At 56.0% G+C, this 20,655-nt stretch overlaps 2 protein-coding genes across 4 annotated transcripts in view; one reads left to right on the forward strand and one right to left on the reverse strand.

Moving 5' to 3' along the window:
* Positions 1–1,004: 1,004 nt before the first annotated feature.
* Gjd3 (gap junction protein delta 3) lies at positions 1,005–1,898 on the forward strand. Its single transcript, XM_070026924.1, has one exon. The coding sequence runs from the start codon at positions 1,005–1,007 to the stop codon at positions 1,896–1,898; it is 894 nt and encodes a 297-aa protein (XP_069883025.1).
* Positions 1,899–10,608: 8,710 nt separating this feature from the next.
* The window catches only part of Rara (retinoic acid receptor alpha), a 49,442-nt gene continuing 39,395 nt past the window's right edge, over positions 10,609–20,655 (reverse strand). For all 3 annotated transcript variants that reach the window (XM_070028095.1, XM_070028094.1, XM_070028096.1), the window contains 7 exons: positions 18,334–18,482; positions 16,408–16,549; positions 14,330–14,490; positions 13,954–14,130; positions 12,648–12,852; positions 11,817–11,975; positions 10,609–11,350 (listed from right to left, as the gene is read on the reverse strand). In XM_070028095.1, coding sequence (XP_069884196.1) covers positions 11,133–11,350; positions 11,817–11,975; positions 12,648–12,852; positions 13,954–14,130; positions 14,330–14,490; positions 16,408–16,549; positions 18,334–18,482 — 1,211 coding nt within the window. In that variant the 3' untranslated portion in view covers positions 10,609–11,132. The remainder of the gene's footprint in view (positions 11,351–11,816; positions 11,976–12,647; positions 12,853–13,953; positions 14,131–14,329; positions 14,491–16,407; positions 16,550–18,333; positions 18,483–20,655) is intronic.

The raw sequence follows: 20,655 nt of genomic DNA on the forward strand, positions 1-20,655 counted from the left end.
TTAGGGCCTAGGTGCTGTCCCTGAGCTGCTTGTTGTTGTTATGAAGGTGATGGACAGAGGGGTTACATACATAAGTGGGGTAAAGAGTTTTTTTTTTTTTCTTCTTTTTCTTTTTGGTGGGAAGAAGGGAACAAAGTCACCCTTTTCCTTGCTCTCTCCCAGTTTTTCCCTTTTGATCCCAGGTCCCTGAGCTTGTTTTGGGGGATGGGGGGGTCCGGTCGTGGGGCCTGAACTCTGGGCCTGGGCGCTGTCCCTCAGCTTTTCAGCTCAAGGCTAGCACTCTACCACTTGAGCCACAGTGCCACTTCATGCTTTTTTTTTCTGCTTATATGAACCCAGGGCCTCGAGCATGCAAGGCAAGTGCTCTACCACTGAGCCACCTTCCTCAGCCTGTCCCTGAGCTTTTGTACTCAAAGCTAGTGCTCTACCACTGGAGCCACAGCCCCACATCTAATTTTTGGCTGGTTAATTAATAGGAGTCTTGTGGCTGGCTGGCTTCAAACCACTATCCTCACATCTCAGCCTCCTAAGCAGGAGGATTACATCTCTGCCTCCTAAACAGCTGGGATTACAGGGGTGAGTGGCTAGGGCTTCGGGGATTTTTTGGTTGCTGTTTTTTATTGTTGTTGTTTGTCAGTCCTGGGGCTTGAACTCAGGGCATGGGCACTGTCCCTGAGCCTCTCTCTGCTCAAGGCTAGCACTTTACCACTTGAGCCACCGTGCCAGTCCTGGCTTTTTCTGTGTATGTGGTACTGAGGAATCGAACCCAGGGCTTCACACATGCTAGGCCAAGAGTCTACCACCAAAGCCACCTTCCCAGCCGGGCTTCCAGGTTTAACTCATTAGTTCCCACAGGCTGAACCCAGGCTTCTCTGAGTCCTGTCTCAAGCTCAAGTTAGAGACCATAAAACGGGTCCCACCGGGTGGGCGTGGAAGGGGCAGGTCCCCCCCCTCGGTCCCAGCCTCTGACGCCCCCCCCCTCCCCCGCTGCGCGCCCCAGCGCCATGGGGGAGTGGGCGTTCCTAGGCTCGCTGCTGGACGCCGTGCAGCTGCAGTCGCCGCTGGTGGGACGCCTGTGGCTGGTGATCATGCTGATCTTCCGCATCCTGGTGCTGGCCACGGTGGGCGGCGCGGTGTTCGAGGACGAGCAGGAGGAGTTCGTGTGCAACACGTTACAACCGGGCTGTCGCCAGGTCTGCTACGACCGCGCCTTCCCGGTGTCCCACTACCGCTTCTGGCTCTTCCACATCCTGCTGCTGTCGGCGCCGCCCGTGCTGTTCGTCATCTACTCCATGCACCAGGCCAGCAAGGAGGGCGGCGGCGGCGCGGAGGCGGCGGGGCCCCCGCGCGCGCCCCGCGCCCTGCGCGCCCGCCGCGCGCGCCGCTGCTACCTGCTGAGCGTGGCGCTGCGCCTGCTGGCCGAGCTGGCCTTCCTCGCGGGCCAGGCGCTGCTCTACGGCTTCCGCGTGGCCCCGCACGTCGCCTGCAGCGGCCCGCCCTGCCCGCACACCGTCGACTGCTTCGTCAGCCGGCCCACCGAGAAGACGGTCTTCGTGGTCTTCTACTTCGCCGTGGGGCTGCTCTCGGCGCTGCTCAGCGTGGCCGAGCTGGGCCACCTGCTGTGGAAGGGCCGCGCGCGCGCCCAGAGCCGCGGACCCCGCAGCGGCGACCGCGCGCTCGGCCCCGCGAGGAAGCCGCTCCCCCCGCCGCCGCCGCCGCCGCCGCCGCCGCCGCCCCCGGCCCCGGCTCCGCCCTCGCCGCGCGCCCCGGCCCCCGCCCCGCCCTCGCCGCGCGCAGACCCCGACCCCGACGCCGACGCCCCGCCCGCCTACGCGCACCCGGCGCCCGGCCGCAGCCCGGCGTCGCTCGCTACCCCCCGCCCGGACCTGACCGTCTAGCGGCCGGCCCTGCCCCGTGCGGACGGCGAGGCCCCCGGCCGAGCCCCCACCCTCCAGCCAGGTCCTGGCGGCCAAAAGCCAGAAGTGGCCTCCGGCGGGGACGGTCGCCGCCTGCGCAGCGGATGGATGCGCGCTGGCGACGGGCCGGCCGGGGGTGGCACCGCCGCGGTCCCCACTGCGCCGAGCTGCCCGCTGCCTGCCGAGCGGGGGCCGAGTCCTCGGGGTGCTCGGATCCCGGCGGGGTGCGAAGTCGGGGGGGTGGGGTGGGGACCAGAGGAAGGGGACAAGGAGGCCGGCAGCTGGCGACCTGGTTAGGGTACCGGGAACCTATCCAGCATTCTCGGGTGTCTGTGGCCCCACAGGAGTAACTCTCTGGCGTTGTCCATGGGTGTGCACCCAGAACCCTGGGGGCTGTGTGCCTGCACGCGGAAACCCCGCTGAGCTCTGCGCACGCGTACCGTGCTTACACACACCCTGTGCAAGCTGCACCCACGCACGTGTACGGAGGTGCGCACACACACGAACCTGCCCCATCCCCCAAGGAAGTTGTGTGCTTACACGCCTGGGTGAGTTGTGACCGTGTGTGTAACAGACGGGTATGGCGGCTGTGAATTCTATGCGCATTTGGGATGCTGTCCTGGGGAGCCGAGTGTGCGCATTGTGGACCCCAGTACATTCGGTCCCGGCTCTCTGCACGCCCACGTATACACTGCACATGCGCAGTGCGCATGCCGAGGCCTGGGGAGCTCTGGGCGCAGGTGTGCGTCGCTGCTCTCAGTGCCTGGATGACCAGGATCCAAGGCCGCAGTGGGCCCCGGGTTGCCCCTCCCTGCGCACAGCGACCTGTGATGGTGTTCCTAATGAAGGAGCTCACATCAACCAAAGTTCCCAACCCTGTAGATCTGTACACACACCCCCATGCCAAGCACGTGGCTGGGCCCCAGGTAGTGATGGGGTGGAGGTGAGACCATAGGAGGAAGGACTAGTGTTATTCTTGTCTTTTCCATCTGTACACACACACACACACACACACACACACACACACACACACACGCTGCTGTTCTCCCAGTCTGTAAACGTGGTCAAGGCCCTGGCATCCTCAGGAAAAAGCTGCTCCTGCCCCGCCCCCTCCCAGCTAACTCTTCTTCCCACCTAGGCCTTCCAAGAGCTCGGAGGGGGCCCACTCTTCCCTGCCTCTTCTTGCCCCCACCTGTCTTCTTCTACCACCCCAGAGGGCCCACTCTCTACAAGCTCACCCGGGACCAAGTGACCAATGCAGGAGCTGCCATCACAGCTGCTGACCAGGCTCTGCCTTTGACCGCCACACCACCACTCTGCCCATTTCTGCCTCTCTGTCTCTTTCTGAAATTGCATGCACTCTCTTTCTTCCTTGAGTTGGCTTTTTTGTGTGTGCCAGTACTGGGACTTGAACTCAGAGCCTCATGCTTTCCACAGAAGGGTTTTGTTGTGTGGGTGTTTTTTGTTTTGTTTTGTTTTGTTTTGGGGTCCGGTCGTGGGGCCTGAACTCTGGGCCTGGGCGCTGTCCCTCAGCTCTTCAACTCAAGGCTAGCGCCCTACCACTTGAGCCACAGCGCCACTTCCGGCTTTTTTTCTTTTTGCTTGAGGTGCTGAGGAATTGAACCCAGGGCTTCATGCATGCAAGGCAAGAGCTCTACCACTGAGCCACCTTCCCAGCCCCATGTGTGGGTTTTTGTGTGTGTGTGTGTTGTTTTGTTTTGTTTTTTGTCAGCCTTGGGGCTTGAAATCTGGCCTGAGCACTGTCTGGAGCTTTTTTGCTCAAGCCACAGCTCCATTTCCAATTTTCTGGTGGTGGTTAATTGGAAATAAGAGTATCATGTAGCCGGGTGCCGGTGGCTCATGTCTATAATCCTAGCTACTCAGGAGGCTGAGAAAGTGGGTGAGATTCTTATCTTCAATAAACCACTAGAAAATTGGACGTGGCACTGTGGCTCAAGTGGTAGAGCCCTCACCTTGAGCTGAAGAGCTAAGGGACAGCGCCCAAGCCCAGAGTGCAAGCCCCACGACTGACAAAAAAAAAAAAAAGTATCATGGAGGGGCTGGGAATGTGGCTTAATGGTAGACTGCTTGCTGTGCATGTATGAGGCTCTGAGTTCGATTCCTTGGTACCACATAACCAGAAAAGGCTGGAAGTGGTGCTGTGGCTCAAGTGGTAGAGTGCTAGCCTTGAACAAAGGAAGCTCAGGGACAGTGCCCAGGCCCTGAGTTCAAACCCCAGCACCCCCCCCCCCAAAGCACCATGGACTTTCCTGCCTAGGCTGGCTTTGAACTGTGATCCTCAGATCCCAGCTCCTGGGTAACTAGATTATAGGAATAAGCCACCAGCACCCAGCTTCTCTCTTGTTGTTGTTTGTTTGTTTGTTTGTTTTGTTCAACCCCATGTCCTTACTTCCAATCCATGCTAGAATTTCTTTTCTTTTGGTCCCAGAGCAGGACTGGAACTCGGAACCTGGTACTTTTGCTCGTTGGCTAGGGCTCTCCCGGCTGAGCCATGCCTCCAACCCCTGATGCCAAGGTTTCTATTCCTAGCAAGTGCCATGTTGGCTTCTGTTCCTCACTCATGCAGCCTCCCTGCCTCCCTAGCTATTGCCTGCCTGGTTTTGGTCCTGCTTAGAAGCAAACAACTGCCTTGGGGAGAGGCCATCACTGGGAGCCCCCCGTAAGTCAGCACGCATGCCCCGGGCTTTCCCAGGATGACCTTCCTGCCCCCTGCACGTGTAGGGGTGTTTGGTGAGAAATTTGAGGGGTCTCAGGCCCATCCCATCACATGATCCAACACATACCCATGCTCCCTAATGACCAGGATAGGCTTTTCCCGCTCTCTAAAGACAGTCTGCTCTGTGTGCACCACTTGGGCCTCTCTGTGCAAATGCGAGTACGGCTATCCAGCTCTTTTCCAGACAAGTTCATTCAACAAATACTTGTTGAGCACCTGTGATGTGTCAGGCAGCGTCTGGGATCAGCATTACTTGATTAAAAAGCATGTGAACCATATTTCAAGTTTTCCACAAACCACATTATTAAAGAGAGAGAAAAAAAGAACCAGATGTGAATCGTGTTCATAATATCTTATATCTGCAGCCCATCATTGATATGAAAAAGTATTAAGGAGACATTTTCGTCTTTGGGTGGTACTGTGATTTGAACTCAGGGTTTCAGCCTTGCTCAGCAAGTACCTCTGCTACTTGATCACATGGGCCAGCCTTCACATTGTTCTTCTACGAAGTCTCCAAAGCTGGCGTTGACTTTACCTTCAGCACATCTCAGCTTCCACCAGCCATAGCCCCATGGCAGGGCCAGCATGCGCCGCACATCACAGACCTTGATGTGGGGCTGCAGCCGAAAGGTCCCCGACCCCAGGGACCAGCTGCCCATCTACTGACCACATCTGCAGCTCATCACTTTGCCACCTAACCATCACCTTCCCTGTTAACCTCCTCTCATCACCACCCCTTTAGATGCTGCCCAGGGCAACTCCACTGCCCCTGCTCTGGAGATAGCCTACAACTTGGCTCTAGCCCCTCCCAGACCAAGCTGATAGGCCCAGCACTCAGGAGGTAGAAAGGCAGGAGGATCGTGAGTTCAAGGCCTGTTTTAGATCTTGTTTTACAAAAACATAGCAAAAGATGGGGCTGGGAAGGTGGCTCAGTGGTAATGTGCTTGCCTTGCATGCTCAAGGCCCTGGGTTCAATTCCTCAGCACCACATAAGAAAAAAGCCGGAAGTGGCGCTGTGGCTCAAGTGGTAGAGTGCTAGCCTTGAGCTGAAGAGCTGAGGGACAGCGCCCAGGCCCAGAGTTCAGGCCCCCACGACCAGACCCCCCCCCCAAAAAAAATAGCAAAAGATGCCGGGCACCGGTGGCTCATGCCTGTAATCCTAGCTACTCAGAAGGCTGAGATCTGAGGATCACCGTTCAAAGCCAGCCCAGGCAGGAAAGTCCGGGAGACTCTGATCTCCAATTACTCACCAGAAAACTGGAAGTGGTGTTGTGGCTCAAGCAGTAGAGCACTCGCCTTGAGCTGAAGAGTGCAGGGACAGCACCCAAGCCCAGAGTTCAAGCCCCACGACCACCACCACCAATAACAACAAAAAATAGCAAAAGGCTGGGAAGGTGGCTCAGGGGTAGAGTGCTTGCCTTGCATGTATGAGGCCCTGGGTTTGATTGCACAGCACCACATAAGCAGAAAAAGCTGGAAGTGGCGCTGTGGCTCAAGTGGTAGAGCGCGAGCTGAGGGACAGTGCCCAGGCCCACAGTTCAGGCCCCATGCCTGACCAGGAAAAAAAAAAAGGCAAAAATAATGGAACCAACTAAAACACAGAACTGCTGGCAATTTCTACTTATGCAAAACTACGAAAACCCTCTGGGCCCCACCTAGGTCTTTACAGGGTGAGTGGCTGAAAGGGACTCTGTGTGTGTGTGTGTGTGTGTGTGTGTGTGTGTGTGTGTGTGTGTGTGCGCATGTGCCCATTCATACACGTGTGCACATGTGTGCAAGCATCAGCACTGGGGCTTAAATTTAAGGCCTGCCACTTACCCTTAGCTTTTTCTACTCAAGGCTCTACCACTTGAGCCACACCTCCCCTTCTGGCCTTTTGTTGGCTAATTGGGATGAGTCTCATAAATATGTCTGCCTAGGCTGACTCTGACTCTTCATCCTCCAGATCTCAGCTTCCTGAGCCACCAGCACCAGCTGCTTTGGTTGTCACAGCTCAGGAGGAAACACCATTGGCACCTTCAAGGTAGAGGCCAGGGAGGCTGCATGCGGCAAGTCGTCACCTCGCCCTGTGTGCCTGGTGCCATGCCTGAGACTCTGCTTTACACTGATGAACTGAGGACCGGAAAGGACAACCTGGAGCCAGGCGCCGGTGGCTCACGCCTGTAATCGTAGCTATTCAGGAGGCTGAGATCTGAGGATCGTAATTCAAAGCCAGCTTGGGCAGGAAAAGTCTGAGACTCTGATCTCCAATCAACCACCAGAAAACTGGAAGTAAAGCTGTGGCTAAAGTGGAAGCCTTGAGCAAAAAAGCTCAGGGATAGAGCTCAGGCCCTGAGTTCAACCCTAATAATAGCATGTGCCTGTGTGTGCGTGCGTGTGTGTGTGTGTGTGTGTGTGTGTGTGTGTGTGTGTGTGTGTGTGTGTGTGTGTGTGTGTGTGTGTGTGTGAAAGATGACCTGGAGCCCAGTAATCCCCAACTGTGAGCCAATCAGCACAGGAGAACACTTCCCCAAGGGAAGTTCATCAGCGTGGGGACCACTGCCTGGTTGTCACAGTGATCAGGGACTCAGATGGCTTTGATCAAGGAATACGAATGCCAAGATACCCTCTCAAAATAAAGCATTGTTACATCCAAGTTTAAAAGAGACGTTTACAGGGCTGGGATGTAGCTCAGTGGCAAAGCCCGTGCCTAAGCAAGTGCAACGTCCTGGGTTCGATCCCCAGGACCAAAAAAGAAAAGCAAAAAAAAAAAAATAGAATTTGGAGCTGGGATGGTGGCTCAGTGGTAGAGTGCTTGCCCTGCATGCATGAGGCCTTGGGTTCGATTCCTCAGCACCACATAAGCAGAAAAAGCCAGACGTGGTGCTGTGGCTCAAGTGGCAGAGCAGCCTTGCGCTGAAGAGCCAGAGTTCAAGCTCCATGACCGACAAAATAAATAAATAAAAATAGAATTTTAAAAAGATATATTTATATAGAGAACAATCGAACAATCTCTTTAAATTACCTTAGCCCAGTACCTGGCCCTGGTTTATGTGGAGAATTTGTTTCTGGATTTGGTTTGTGTTTTGTTCTGATATATTCATGGTGGTGTTGTTGTTGCCTTTGGAATATTACAGTTTTTGCTGGGCTCTGGTGGCTCATGCCTAGAATCCTAGCTACTCAGGAGACTGAGATCTGAGGACCACAGTTCAAAGCCAGCCTGGGCAGGAAAGTTCATGAAATTCTTACCTCCAGTTAACCACCAGAAAACCAGAAGTGAAGTTCAAAGTGGTAGAGCACTAACCTTAAGCAGGAAAAATCTCAAGAACCGCATCCTGAATTCAAACTCTACAACCAAAAAGAAAAAACCTCCAGTTTTTGTTTGTTTCAGTGTGCTGTCGTACAGAATAACATGCAGCCTGCTAGATTAAAAAGTCCTCATTTACAATAGAAGCACGAACAAATGTATTGTAATACACAATGCATCCCCATTCCTCCTGTGTGATATGATATCACACTGATATTTGAAAGTATGCATAGAAGAATTTTATACTTTGATTTGTTTCCTAAAGATGTTAGAAAATATTTCCCAGAGGAAATCACCTCTTCCCAAGGTGCCCTCTGGAGAGGGCCTTAGAGAAGGAGCTGCTGCCCCCTTGTGGCTGGTATAGAAATGCTGGGGGCCTCCCAGGGAACCTCTTGTTCTTTACCTAGGGCACTGAGCTCCTCCTACCATCACACCCACTGTGATTCCTCTTTTGGGGTTCCAGCTATCCAATAAAAAGCTTTAGGCTGAGGTTAAAAACCGGGAGAGACCTGGACGCCCATGGCTCACGCCTGTAATCCTAGCTACTCAAGAGGCTGAGATCTGAGGATCGTGGTTCAAAGCCAGCCCGGGCAGGAACAGCCCAGAGACTCTTATCTCCAATAAACCACCAGAAAAATGGAAGTGGTACTGTGGCTCCAAGTGGTAGAGCACTAGCCTTGAGCTGAAGAGCTGAGGGACAGCGCCCAAGCCCAGAATTCAAAATTTAAAATTAAAAAATTAAAAATTAAAAAAAAAAAACAAAACAGGACTGTGAGGGGAGGGGTGACATTGTCCAAAAAAGAATTTTTTTTTTTATTTTTTTTTTGCCAGTCCCGAGGCTTCCAAGCTTTTTCTGTTTATGTGGTACTGAGGAATCAAACCCAGGGCTTTATGCATACTAGACAAACACTCTACCACTAAACCACATTCCCAGCCCAAGCAATGTACTCTGTACCTGGCTTATGTAATTGTAACCCCTCTGGACATCACTTTTTATTTTTTTGGTTGGTTGTGGGGCTTGAACTCAGGGCCTGGGAGCTGTCCCTGAGCCTCTCTGTCAAGGTTAGCACTCTACCATTTAAGCCACAGCACCACTTCTGGGTTTTGGGTGGTTACTTGGAGATAAGAGTCTCACAGTCTTTTCTGCCCAGGCTGGCTTCAAACGACGATTCTCAGATCTCAGCCTCCTGAGTAGCTAAGATTACGGGTGTGAGCCACTGGTGCCCAGCTGTACATCACTTTTGAAACAATAAAAACAACTTTAAATAAAAAGACACACCCTGGGCTAAGAAGCAGGTAGCTGTGATCTGCCACTAAAGTCACTGCCTGACTTTGCTCAAGGACTCTGCTGTCTCCCGGGTAAAATGTGGAGCAGTAGAAGGGAAGGCCAGCACACACTCCAGGCTCTCATGCAGTCTGTCCTTTGTGCCTGCTATGTAGAGTGGCCTCAGGGTGGACAGGACAGAGGGAGTCCTTCCTGCGGAGGATGGATGTGGAGGGGCTGCTCTTCTGGAGCCAGTGTTGGTGTCTCATGCCACCAAACCCTGACCTTAGCCCATGACACCTGACACTGCTGTCATGAAGATCAAAGCCTCTGGCCACTCCCCAAATTGAGTTCCTCTGACAGTGAGTGGCTATAAGCTTAGCCTCTGGTACCCCAAGGCTGAAGTGCTGAAACCCAGGGACCTACTTTCTCCCCAACTGGGGCTCCCAAAGGCACAGCGGGCTCTCCTGTCAGGTCCCTTTTCCCAGCCTTCCCACCACCCCCCCCAACCCAGACAGTGTAGACCTCCACATAGCAGGGGTTCTACTTGACCCCCTGTACCTGATCACTAAGTTCTAAAGCCTGCCAGGGAGCACCCTAATATCAAGACCACTGTCCAGACTTGAGGTAGCAAGACACAGACACATGTAGAATAAATAGAACTTTATTCTTTATCCAGTAGATCTTAGTGGAAAGCCCAACAGTAACAGGTGCACCAGCTCCAGGGATGAGACCCCAACCCCATGGCCAGGAGGGCAGGGCAGAGCCAGCTCCCCCAGCCCAGGAATGCAGGGGCAAGGGGAGGGGTCCCCCTGGAGGCCCGTCCTGCGGGGCAATGAGGGGACATGGGTATAGGGCGAGAGAGGACAGGCCAAGGAATGGAGGAACTCAGGCCAAGTGTGTTGCCATCTACTGTGTGTGTGTGTGTGTGTGTGTCTAGGGGCCCCGTGGGGTGGGGTGCTGGTGGCTGTGAGGCTGAGGGGGGCAGCTTGGACTCCTTGGCCAGCCCCTTCACAGTGGGGCCGGGAGCTTGGATGGTGGGGGCCTGGCAGGCGGACAGCACCCCGCTGCTCTCACCCCAGGGGGCCCCAGCCTGCCTCTTGGTGAGTGGAGGCAGGTTCCAAAGGCCCTCTCCTTCCAGAAGTGCTGCAGACTCTGCCCACCCTCAGGGGTGAGCGGGGGAAGGGGGCTGGCTTCTGTCCTCACACAGGGAGGGAAAGACAGCCTTGGAAAGTTAGTACTTCACAGTATTAAAGAGAAAACTGAGGAGAAAAGGCTGAGGAGAGTGCAGGGACAAGGGACATGGAGAGGGGCGTCCCTGGAGCCCCGCCCCTCCCGAGGCCCCGCCCCCTCCAACTCGGAATCCAGCTCCCCGCAAGACACAGCAAAATTCCTTCAGTATAAATGTGCTTAAAATGAAAATTCTTATTTAAAAAAAATCAAAACCAAAAAAAATTAAAATAAAAACAAAACCAGCGAGAATTAATACCTGGGGGGTTGGTACTCAGGGTATGTACAGGGGAAGCTCCCCCACCCCAGCCACCCCTCGGTCACCAACCAAGGCAGGGGGAGGGCCCCCAGCGGGAGCAATGGCTTATGAGTTCAAAGGATGGAGAGAGAGCCAGGTCCCGGCGGCCGTTTGCTGGTGATGAAGATGTGGCCGGGTGGGCAGGGGCCGTCCGTCTCCTTGGGCAGCAGGCCCAGGCCAGGTCCTTCCTGGGCTCCACCTTGCCGCGGTGTCAGCCCCAGCTGTGGGAAGAGACAGTCCATCGCAGGCCCAGATCTCTGTCCACAGTCGCTGCCTCCTCCTCCTGTCCCCAGTTCTGTCTGGGAGGATGGGCAGGGGCAGGGCTGGCAAGGGTTGCATGGTCGGTAGAAGGCAGAAAAAGCCAGGACAGGGGTGAGGGCTGTGTCCATGTGGCGCGGTGGTCATGGGGAATGGGTGGCTGGGCTGCTTCTGTTGGAACTGGGGCTGAGGCTGGGGCTGCAGCTGCCTGGCGGAGGGGCCAGGCCACCCCCGTCCCTTGTCCCACCCCCTGCCTGTCCGCTCAGAGTGTCCAAGCCCTCCGAGTTCTCCAGCATTTCCTGGATAAGAGGCGGCATAGAGCCTGGGATCTCCATCTTCAAGGTGATCACTCGCTCAGCCCCTGCAGGAAGGGAGGGCAAAGGTCAGTGCACCAGCTGAGCCCTAGCCCCGCCCACAAAGCCCCTCTGGGAGAGAAGCTGGGAATGAGGAAACCAATGCGGCCCTGTGGGTCTCCATCGTGTTCTGCACTCGCGATGTGACACATGCCAGCTCTCAAGTCTCCAACATGTGGCACTGGGACAAATGGCTCTGACCTCAGGTCCAGGTGCACACTGCCTGCTGGTTTGGCCCTGGGTTGGTCCCCAGTGCTGGGAGCTGACACCTCTGAACACAACCACTGTCCCCCCCTCCACACAGCCCTATTCAGTGGTGTGAACATGCCAACACTGTTGTAGTCTGAATGGGGACAGGTTGGATCCAGACAAGCATAAAGACGTGAGTGCCAGCCCTGCTGTGGGGGTCCAGGCCCTGGGCCTGGGTCTTAGGCCAAGTGTCAGGAGTGGGTCTTCCAGCACCAGGAGACTCACCCTTAGCACTGATGCTTCTCAGGTCCGTGATCTTCATCAGCATCTTGGGGAACATGTGGGGGCGGCTGGGCCTCCGTTTCCTCACGTACACCTTCAGTGCCTCAAGCAGCGGTTCTTGGAGCATGTCCACCCTTTCTGGCTGTTCTAGGTCCTGCCGATCTGGGAAGCACAAAGCCAATCTCTGAGCAGGCAGGCCAGGTCACTCGGGAACACCACTGCACTCCCAGCCACAGCCACTGGAGGTCGCACCTGCCCAGGCCACAGCACAGGAGCCTGGCTGCTCCCAGGTGCCTCCAGGCAAGGCCAGAGAAATGGAAACCTAGGCAGCCCAAAACCCTCCCCTACAGTCCAGTTGGTGGTATGGGGCCAGGTCACAGGAAGAGCTCCCTCACACAGACCCACAGAGGTCATTACTTGGGAAAGCAGCATGATACACACAAGTGACAGCAACAGCAGATCTTAGTCTGGGCACAGAGTGCCTTATTTACCCCTCCCCCCATCTTTCTGAGGAAGAGGCCACTATTGATCCATCAGACAGAAACAGATGCTCCAAGCCCAGCAACCTGCCCAAGGTCACACAGCCACCTAGGACTTGACCCTGGGTGGTCTGCCTCTCACTCTTGATCTAGGCACCTAGAAGAATGCTGCCCAGAAACAGGGAACAAGAGGTTCAGGCGCTGGTGTCTAACAGAGGCAGAATCAGACACTGTGTCCTGAGCCTCAATGTCCCGTTTGAGAGAGACCTGACAGATAGGCTTCAGTTTCTTAGAAGAGGATCTAGGGTCTGCACCCCAACCCTGGGTCTGGGCCTTGTCCTAGGCCCCTACTCACCTCCACAAATGAGGCAGATGGCGCTGAGCAGCCCGGTCTCAGCATCGTCCATCTCCAGAGGCAGCAGCTGGTTGGCGAAGGCAAAGACCAGGTCGGTGAGGGGACCGAAGCCAGCATTGTGCATCTGGGTCCGGTTCAGAGTCAGCCCATCTGAGAAGGTCATGGTGTCCTGCTCAGGCGTGTACCGCGTGCAGATCCGCAGGATCTGAGTTCAGGGGAAGCACAAATCCAGGGCTCAATCCCACCCATTCCTAGCACTCCAGCACCAGCATCCCCAGAGGCCCCTGGCAGGCAGCCAGAGCACGGCTGTCCGGCAGAATTTTCTGCAGTGATGGAAAGGTTCTGTCTGCACAGCCCACATGGTAGTCACCAGCCCCATGTGACTACAGAGCACTTGAGATGTGGCTAATGCATCTGAGCAACTGAACTGAATCTAACTGTAATTAATTTAGGTTTAAATATAGTCACATGTGGTGAGCTGTGACTGAGCTGGGCAGCGCCAATCTAAGTCACTGCGCCGCTGTCTCCGTGCAGAGAATTCTGAGGGAAAGGGATTTCCAGAACAGAGCCTGATCAACGGCGCGTCAGCCTGAATCACAGGAACTCAATTGTGTAGGTCACATCGGTGCACGGCCTGGACCACACGTTCCACACTCCCATCCCTGGCTGTACCTGGGAGGGAACATCCCTTCTTACGGATGACAGAGGAAAAGGAAGTCCTCCTTCCAGCCTCCACTTGGCTGTTTGTACTACCCTGCACCCATCCCTTGCTCAGATCACGCTGGCAGCTCCAAGGACCTTCCTGTCCCCTGAATCCAGCGGGCCTTTCACCTGCTCCTAGGGGAGGGATGACCTTTCACGCGCCCCTGTAAGAACCCACGAGGTACTCCTTTGAGACATCCCTGTTGGGGGGAGGGTAGCAGGGAGAGGCCAGCCCTCCCCCCACCCAGCAGTAATCAGCTTCAGATCTGTTCACTGCCTACGGCCTCCTCCACCGGGAGGTTTTTGAGAGAGGGGAGGTGGTGTGTTCAAGTCTATGCATTCAGCGATGGGACTGGCCAGGGAGCCCCAGGAGACTCTCATTATGGACTAAATGGAGGGATGGACAGATGGGGAAGACAGACAGGTGTGGGCATAGGTGACCAGGTAAACCCATGTACACCTGGGTCGGCGGACAACTGATGAATGGACAGGCTGATGTGGGAGGAGAAAGATGGCTCTCTGGGTGCTGGTCATGTGGATGGGTCAGTCCCAGACATGTGCAGGGAGGTCAGAGCAGTGCCCAGGAACAGGAGCAGCCCCTCACCAGGATGTCCAGGCAGGCAGCCTTGAGGAGGGTGATCTGGTCAGCGATCGTGAGGGTGGTGAAGCCGGGCAGCTGCTTGGCAAACTCTACGGTCTTAATGATGCACTTGGTGGAGAGTTCACTGAACTTGTCCCAGAGGTCAATGTCCAGGGAGACACGTTGTTCTGAGCTGTTGTTCTGGGGGAGGGAGGAGAGTGAGAGCCTCCTCCATGGCACCCATCCTCAGCCTGATTCCACCGGCTCCCCGGCCAGCCCTCCACCCAGCCTTGCTTCCTGAGAGCTGCTTGGCGGAAGGGGCAGAGGAAGGGCAAGGGGAGGCCAGGAGACCCTGGCCAGGGTGAGGTGGCAATGCGAGGCAGAGGGCCCTGTGGCGTACCGTAGTGTACTTGCCCAGCTGGCAGAGGGCGGGGAAGGTCTCCTGGTGTGCCTTGCGCACCTTCTCGATGAGCTCCCCCACTTCCGGCGTCAGGGTGTAGCTCTCCGAGCACTCGGGCTTTGGGGTCTCCTTCTTCTTCTTGTTGCGGTCGTTCCGCACAGCTGTGGAGGGCACAGGGCCGTTTAGAGAGCAGCTGCCACACACAGTGCCCACCCCAGGCCTCGGTCCAGCCCAAGCAACTTGCACCAGCCCTAGCTGCCAGCTGCTGAGGTCACCTGGCTGAGTAGATGCGTAGATGCCCACACATGCACGTGCTTGCATGCATGCGCGCGCGCACACACACACACACACACACACACACACACACACACACACACACACACGTGGCAGCCTGTGAGGCCCTGTTCTCCCACGCATCTGTCCCTCCAGCCCATGTGCCAAGGGCCAGTGCTCAGGGCCAGCAGCCTCACAATCTGCATCGCTCCTCTGCCCCCCAGGGGGGCTGCCTGCCTTCCAGGCCGCACTCTCCCAGGGGGTCCCTGGGCCTGGCTCAGAGCAGCTTGTCTGGCAGGCAGGCAGGCAGGGACTAAGGGCCCCACAGCCCAAGAGAGTGGGGGGCCCACAGGAGAATCTCTCGGCCCATTAGCCGGGGAGCTGACAAATCACCAGGGGCGCTGAGCCGCACACACCACTCGGCTTTAAAGAAGCGATGGGGTCGTTACCAGCCGATTATCCCAGACACACAATCATTCACAGGGCCATGGTGGTGGCTGCTGACAAGGGAGGAAAGCAGGGTGGGGGTTGGGGGGACTCGGGAGGGGGCAGCGGGGGGGGGGGGCGCTGGCATAATTTGGAGATCACTCATGTCGATTCTGCAAATTCAATAAAGTGCAGGGGAGAAGAGGGAGAGGGAGAGAGAGAGAGAGTGGGGGGATAATTTGGGAAGAGAAAATTGCAGCTGTGACAAGACGTTTATCATTCGGAAGCTTTAATTCTATTGAAATGGCAGCTGCTCAGCTCCAGGGCACAGAGCAGCAGGGAGAGGGGAAGGAGGGAGAGAAAGGGGGAGTCGGCAGTGGGAGGGAGAGGGGTCCCCACCCTGGTCCTTCTGCAGTGAAAGGAAGGGAAGGTGGCCCTGAGGGAGAAGGAGATGACGGCCTGCCAGAGAAGGGTCCCAGGCCTTCAAGTCCCAAGTGGTATCACTCCGCCTCAAGGACGCACCACTTCCTAGACTCCAGACGGGCACCACCAGCCTCCAGGGGCAGGAGCGGGCAGCATACTCCAGCTCCCTTCCGCTCTTGTCTAAGGCTCCTAGTGCATGAGTCACAATCATCCCCTGGCCCCTCCCCACTTCCCTTCCCACAAGGGGGTAGGGGGTCCTGCCGCCCCCTCCCCCACCCCATCCCCCAAGGCTCAGGCTCCATGGCAACGGCCACGCAGACAAGGAGGCGTCTGTCAGCGTCATTTATCTCTGACATCATCAATCACCAGTCACCACGGCAACACCCATGATTCAACACAAGAGGGTCTCCCTGTCCAGCCTCTCCCTCCCTCTCTCCCTTCCTAGGCCTCAGCTGAGCCCAACTGGAAGTCCCTGTTCCTCTGGGAATCTGAGAAGCCCAATTCTCTCTTCTGACTCCAGGTCTCAGGCTTCTGGATCCTTGTGCCAGCCCCCCAACACATAAGCACAAACCTTGTACCCCACAGAGATCAGGCTCCACACCCCCCACCCCCATGAAAGATGCCTAATTAAAAGAGATTCAAGTACACCACTGATCCTTACCCCAAAGGCAAGCAAGGGCCTGGAAGAAGGCTGTCCTGAATATGGGTACACATACACACACGCATGCCAGCACACACAGACGGGCACATGGAATGGTCACGTGCACACTGCACTCAAGCACTGACCCACATCTCAACACCCAGCCAGGCAGACTCACAAACAGGTCCTTGCAGCTACACACAAACCATCTGTGCTATGAACTTGCACGCCACAAGCATGCATGTTCACACATGTGCACACATATCCAGACGGCCCCGCTCCCTCGAGCCCCACCTGGGGCAGGTGTGGCACTTACACTCCTTGGACATGCCCACTTCGAAGCACTTCTGCAGCCGGCAGTACTGGCAGCGGTTCCGGGTCACCTTGTTGATGATGCAGTTCTTGTCCCGGTGACACGTGTACACCATGTTCTTCTGGATGCTGCGGCGGAAGAAGCCCTGGATATAGAGGAGGGGAGTCAGGCCACCCACACACAGGCGCAGCCGCCTGTCCCAGAGCCTCTGCCACAAGCCTTTGCCCAACACCTGCCTAGGAAGAGGCAGGAAGAGGGCTGACCAGAAGGACTCCTCAGAAGAACCTCACAGAGTGGCCAGTGTATTCCTCTACCCAGCACCCATCTATCCAACTCCTCCCTGCTGGGGGAAAGGCTGCTGGAACACCAGAGGCTAATGGGAGAGAGGCAGAGTTCTGGAACCCACAGCCCAGGACTCAGAATGCGGGAAGAGAAGATGGCAGGAAGAGGCCAAGAAGGCAGAGACAGAGAGGCAAGACACACATTGACCCACCAGACACACAGGCTGGGACCAGCCAAGACCTAGGAGCATGTAGAAAGACTGAACAGAGGCTGGGAATGTGGCTTAGTGGTAGAGTGCTTGCCTTGCATGCATGAAGCCCTGGGTTCCATTCCTCAGCACTATATAAACAGAAAAAGTTGGAAGTGGTGCTGTGGCTCAAGTGGTAGAGTGCTAGCTTTGAGCAAAAGAAGCTTAAGGACAGTGCCCAGGCAAGAAAGAAAGAAGAAAGAAAGAAAGAAAGAAAAAGAGAGAGAGAGAGAGAGAAAGGAAGGAAGGAAGGAAGGAAGGAAGGAGAAAGAAAAGAGAGAGGAAGGGGGAAGGAGGGAAGGAAGGAAGGAAGGAAAGAAGGAAGGAAAGAAGGAAGGAAGGAAAGAAGGAAAGAAGGAAGGAAGGAAGGAAGGAAGGAAGGGAGAGAGAGAAGAGAGAAAGAGAGAAAGGGGGGAGGGAGGGAGAGAGGAAGAAGGCCTGGGAAGGTGGCTGAGTACTAGAGTGCTTGACTCACATGCATGAGGCCCTGGGTTTGATTCCTCAGCACCACATAAGCAGAAAAAGCCGGAAGTGCCCTGTGGCTCAAGTGGTAAGAGCGCTAGCCTTGAGCTGAAGAGCTCAGGGTCAGCACCCAGGCCCAGAGTTCAAGCCCCATGACCAAAAAAGGGAGGGAGGGAGGGAGAGAGGGAGGGAGGGAGGGAAGGAAAGAAGGAAGGAAAGAAAGAAAGAATAGGTAGGAATAAGCAGAAACAACCAGAGAGAATCAGCAGATAGTCTGCAGCTTTGCCCTTGAACTTTCTCTCACATCTGGAGACAGCCACTTCAGGCTGAGAGGTGTCCCAGAGCCCCAGACCCTGAATCTGCACAGCTCCCAGGCTCCTGTGTCTGAAGCAGGAACCAAGAATGGAGTAGTAGCTAGGACACCAGACTGGGAGCTGCAGGAAAGGTGCAGCCATGTCTGCATCTGGAACCTAGCATGAGGACAGGAATCCAGCAGGACCCCAGGGGCAGGGGGCTAGGGGGAGGGGAGGAAGGGCCCTGTCCTGGATGGCTGAAGAGGAGGCCAAGGCAGGGTGCCTCTCCTGACCACCTCCCGCCAGGCGGCCAAGGCAGACCTCTTGGGTCCCCAGCCAAGAGCCAGTCGGCAGCCAGCTCACCATGGCAACCTGGGCAGCGGTGGTAGAGCCTGTATATACGCCTTGCCAGCTGGGAGATGGATCCAGAGAGCTCAGGCAAGAGGGGACCCTTTGGTTTGGGGGTGCCCTGCTCATCTTTAGAGGAGGTTCTATTACAGGCACCCCTCCTCTACAGCGGTTGCCAGCTCACACTCAAAGGCCACCCCCTACCCCAAGTGCATCCCCTGGAAGTGGCAGTGGGGACCCTTCATTTATCCCATCGAGACTGTCTGTCCGAATGATTCTGATGACTCCGGGACTCACCTTGCAACCTTCGCAGGCGCTGACTCCATAGTGGTAGCCTGAGGATTTGTCTTGACAGACAAAGCAGGGTTTGTAGATGCGGGGGAGGGGGGGTGGCGAGGGCGGGCTGGGCACTATCTCTTCCGAACTGCTGCTCTGGGTCTCAATGGCTAGGAGAGAAGAGGGCAGAGGTGTTGAGTGCCAGGTCACCATCCTTTAGTACTCTGCCCGCCCTAACTCTTGGCCTCACCCAGGAGCCTCTTCCACCTCAATACCGCTGATGGCAGCACTCCAAAGTCTGAGCAGAGACAGTATTAGGAACGTCCCCAACCAAACTTGGGGGAGGGAGGCTACCACTAAAGCCTCCAGTCCCCCCATTCCTGTCTGCCTCCCTAGGACCCACCTTCAACCTCAGAAAGATTTGGGTGAGTACCTGTTGGGCAGGCAGGGGGAAGGTTCCAAAGCCCTGGCCCTTGGGCACCTGGCCAGGTCTCCCCCAAGTTAGGAAGGAGTTAAGACGTGAAGAGGGAGGGAAGAGACATAAGCTGGGGACAGAGGAAACTGGGGTCAACAGGATATTCAAAGGCGGCCACTCCCTCGCCCCTCTGCTTCCGCCCCCCCTTCCACCCTCTCTGCCAGCAACCACAGCCCCTCCTCCACCCAAACAATCCACTGGCCAAGGCAGGGTCCCAGGCGGGGTATGCAAAGAAGAATCACAAATGGTGGAGCAGAGAGGGGCAGAGCGGGTAGGCCCTCCCTGAGATGAGTAGAGGAATCCCCTTTAAGACAAGAAGAGTCCCCACGGCCCCCAGAAGCCCATCACTCCACCCCAGGTGGGGGGGTGAGCATGACAAAGGGGGGTCTGTTCCCATCAATGCCCTGTCTGTCTGGCCTCAATGGTATATCCGGGTTACTACCCCCTCCCCTCCTGTTATTCAGCTCCAAGAGGGCAGCTAGCAGGGGTAACCTAGCCGGCAGGGGAAGCGCCCCCACTAACCCCAGCCTTCCTAGTGCCTCACTCCATGCCCATCACCCAAGACTGAATGAGGGTGGGGGGATGTCTGTATCAAGAGCCTGGGCAGCTGGACATTCCCAAGAGGCCATCCAGCATCCTTCTGAGGCCTGTGCCATATACACCAAGCCAAGGAGGGACAGGGGTGCCACCCTGATAGAGGTGGCTTCCTCACACACCCTGCTCCTCCACACTCTGCACAGAAACTGGTACCTAAAGGGGAATGAGCACCCTCTAGATGAGAGTAGCCATCAAGGTCAGGCACAGGGGCAGGAAGCTGAGGGACACCGGGGGCTGGACTCAGACTACCACCCACCCCCTTACCTAAGAATACACAAGGGGCTGCCAGGCAGCTGATGACAGGGGACCAGGCACTTCTGGCTTCTAGTAGGGCCTGGGTATCACTTCTCTGGTCAACAGACTGACCAGCGCTGCCGAAGTCTCAGGTCTCCTTCCCTGCCCAGAAACTAGCCTGCAGCAAAGGGACAATCTATGCCTGTGCCCACCCCCACAGGTCTAGCCGATCCTTCACTGACCTCCTCCAGCTCTCTACTGCTCACCCAACAGGGAGCTACCTAGGCCTCATCTCTACTCCACTCTCCCCAAGCCACACAAGCCAATCAGACAGGCAGGAAGGTCTAAGAACAGCTGTGGGGGGGGGGGGTTGGGGGGCCTGGGTGAGGCCAGGAGGCAGAGGGGTGAGTGACAAAGGAGTCCTTTGTTGTGCTAACTTTTTCCAAGACGTAAAAGCAGTAACAATAGACAATGGGGGGAGGGCTTCAAGGACAAAGGGGGTCTGGCCTAGAATTCTGGTTGGCATTCCAACAAGCAGAGTAAGAAGGCCCTGACCTCCTCTCCCCTCTTTACCCATCCTTTGCCCTGGCGCCCCACCAAGCCTCCACCTCTAAAATGAACCAGTTGAAAAGGACTGGAGAGTTTAGGGGTACACGGGAGGGAGGGAAGGGGGGCACAGGAGACAGAAGACACCAAGGAGGAGGAGCAGCAGCAGCAGTGGGTTCTAAGGCTAGATAAGAGGAGAGATCACAGGGGCAAAGGCCTATAGAAATTTGGAGCTAGGCAAAGTCCACAGGGTATTTATGGCACTAAAATACCCTTTTAAAGCTGTTTTTTGGCCAGGCACTGGTGGTTCACTCCTGTAATCCTAGCTACTCACAAAGCTGAGATCTGAGGACTGAGGTTTAATGCCAGCCCAGGCAGAAAAAGTACACGAGACTCTTATCTCCAATTAACCACTAAAAAGTCACATGTGGACCTGTGGCTCAAAGTGGCAGAGCACTAGCCTTCAGCAAAAAAGCTTAGTGACAGTGTCC

This window comes from Dipodomys merriami, unplaced genomic scaffold, assembly GCF_024711535.1.
Source record: "Dipodomys merriami isolate MVZ:Mamm:240054 unplaced genomic scaffold, mDipMer1.0.p SCAF_19, whole genome shotgun sequence".
NCBI classification, from domain to species: Eukaryota; Metazoa; Chordata; class Mammalia; order Rodentia; family Heteromyidae; genus Dipodomys; species Dipodomys merriami.

Coding starts and splice junctions, on each gene's coding strand:
- Gjd3 (XM_070026924.1), top strand. CDS start 1,005: ATGGGGGAGTGGGCGTTCCTAGGCTCGCTGCTGGACGCCGTGCAGCTG.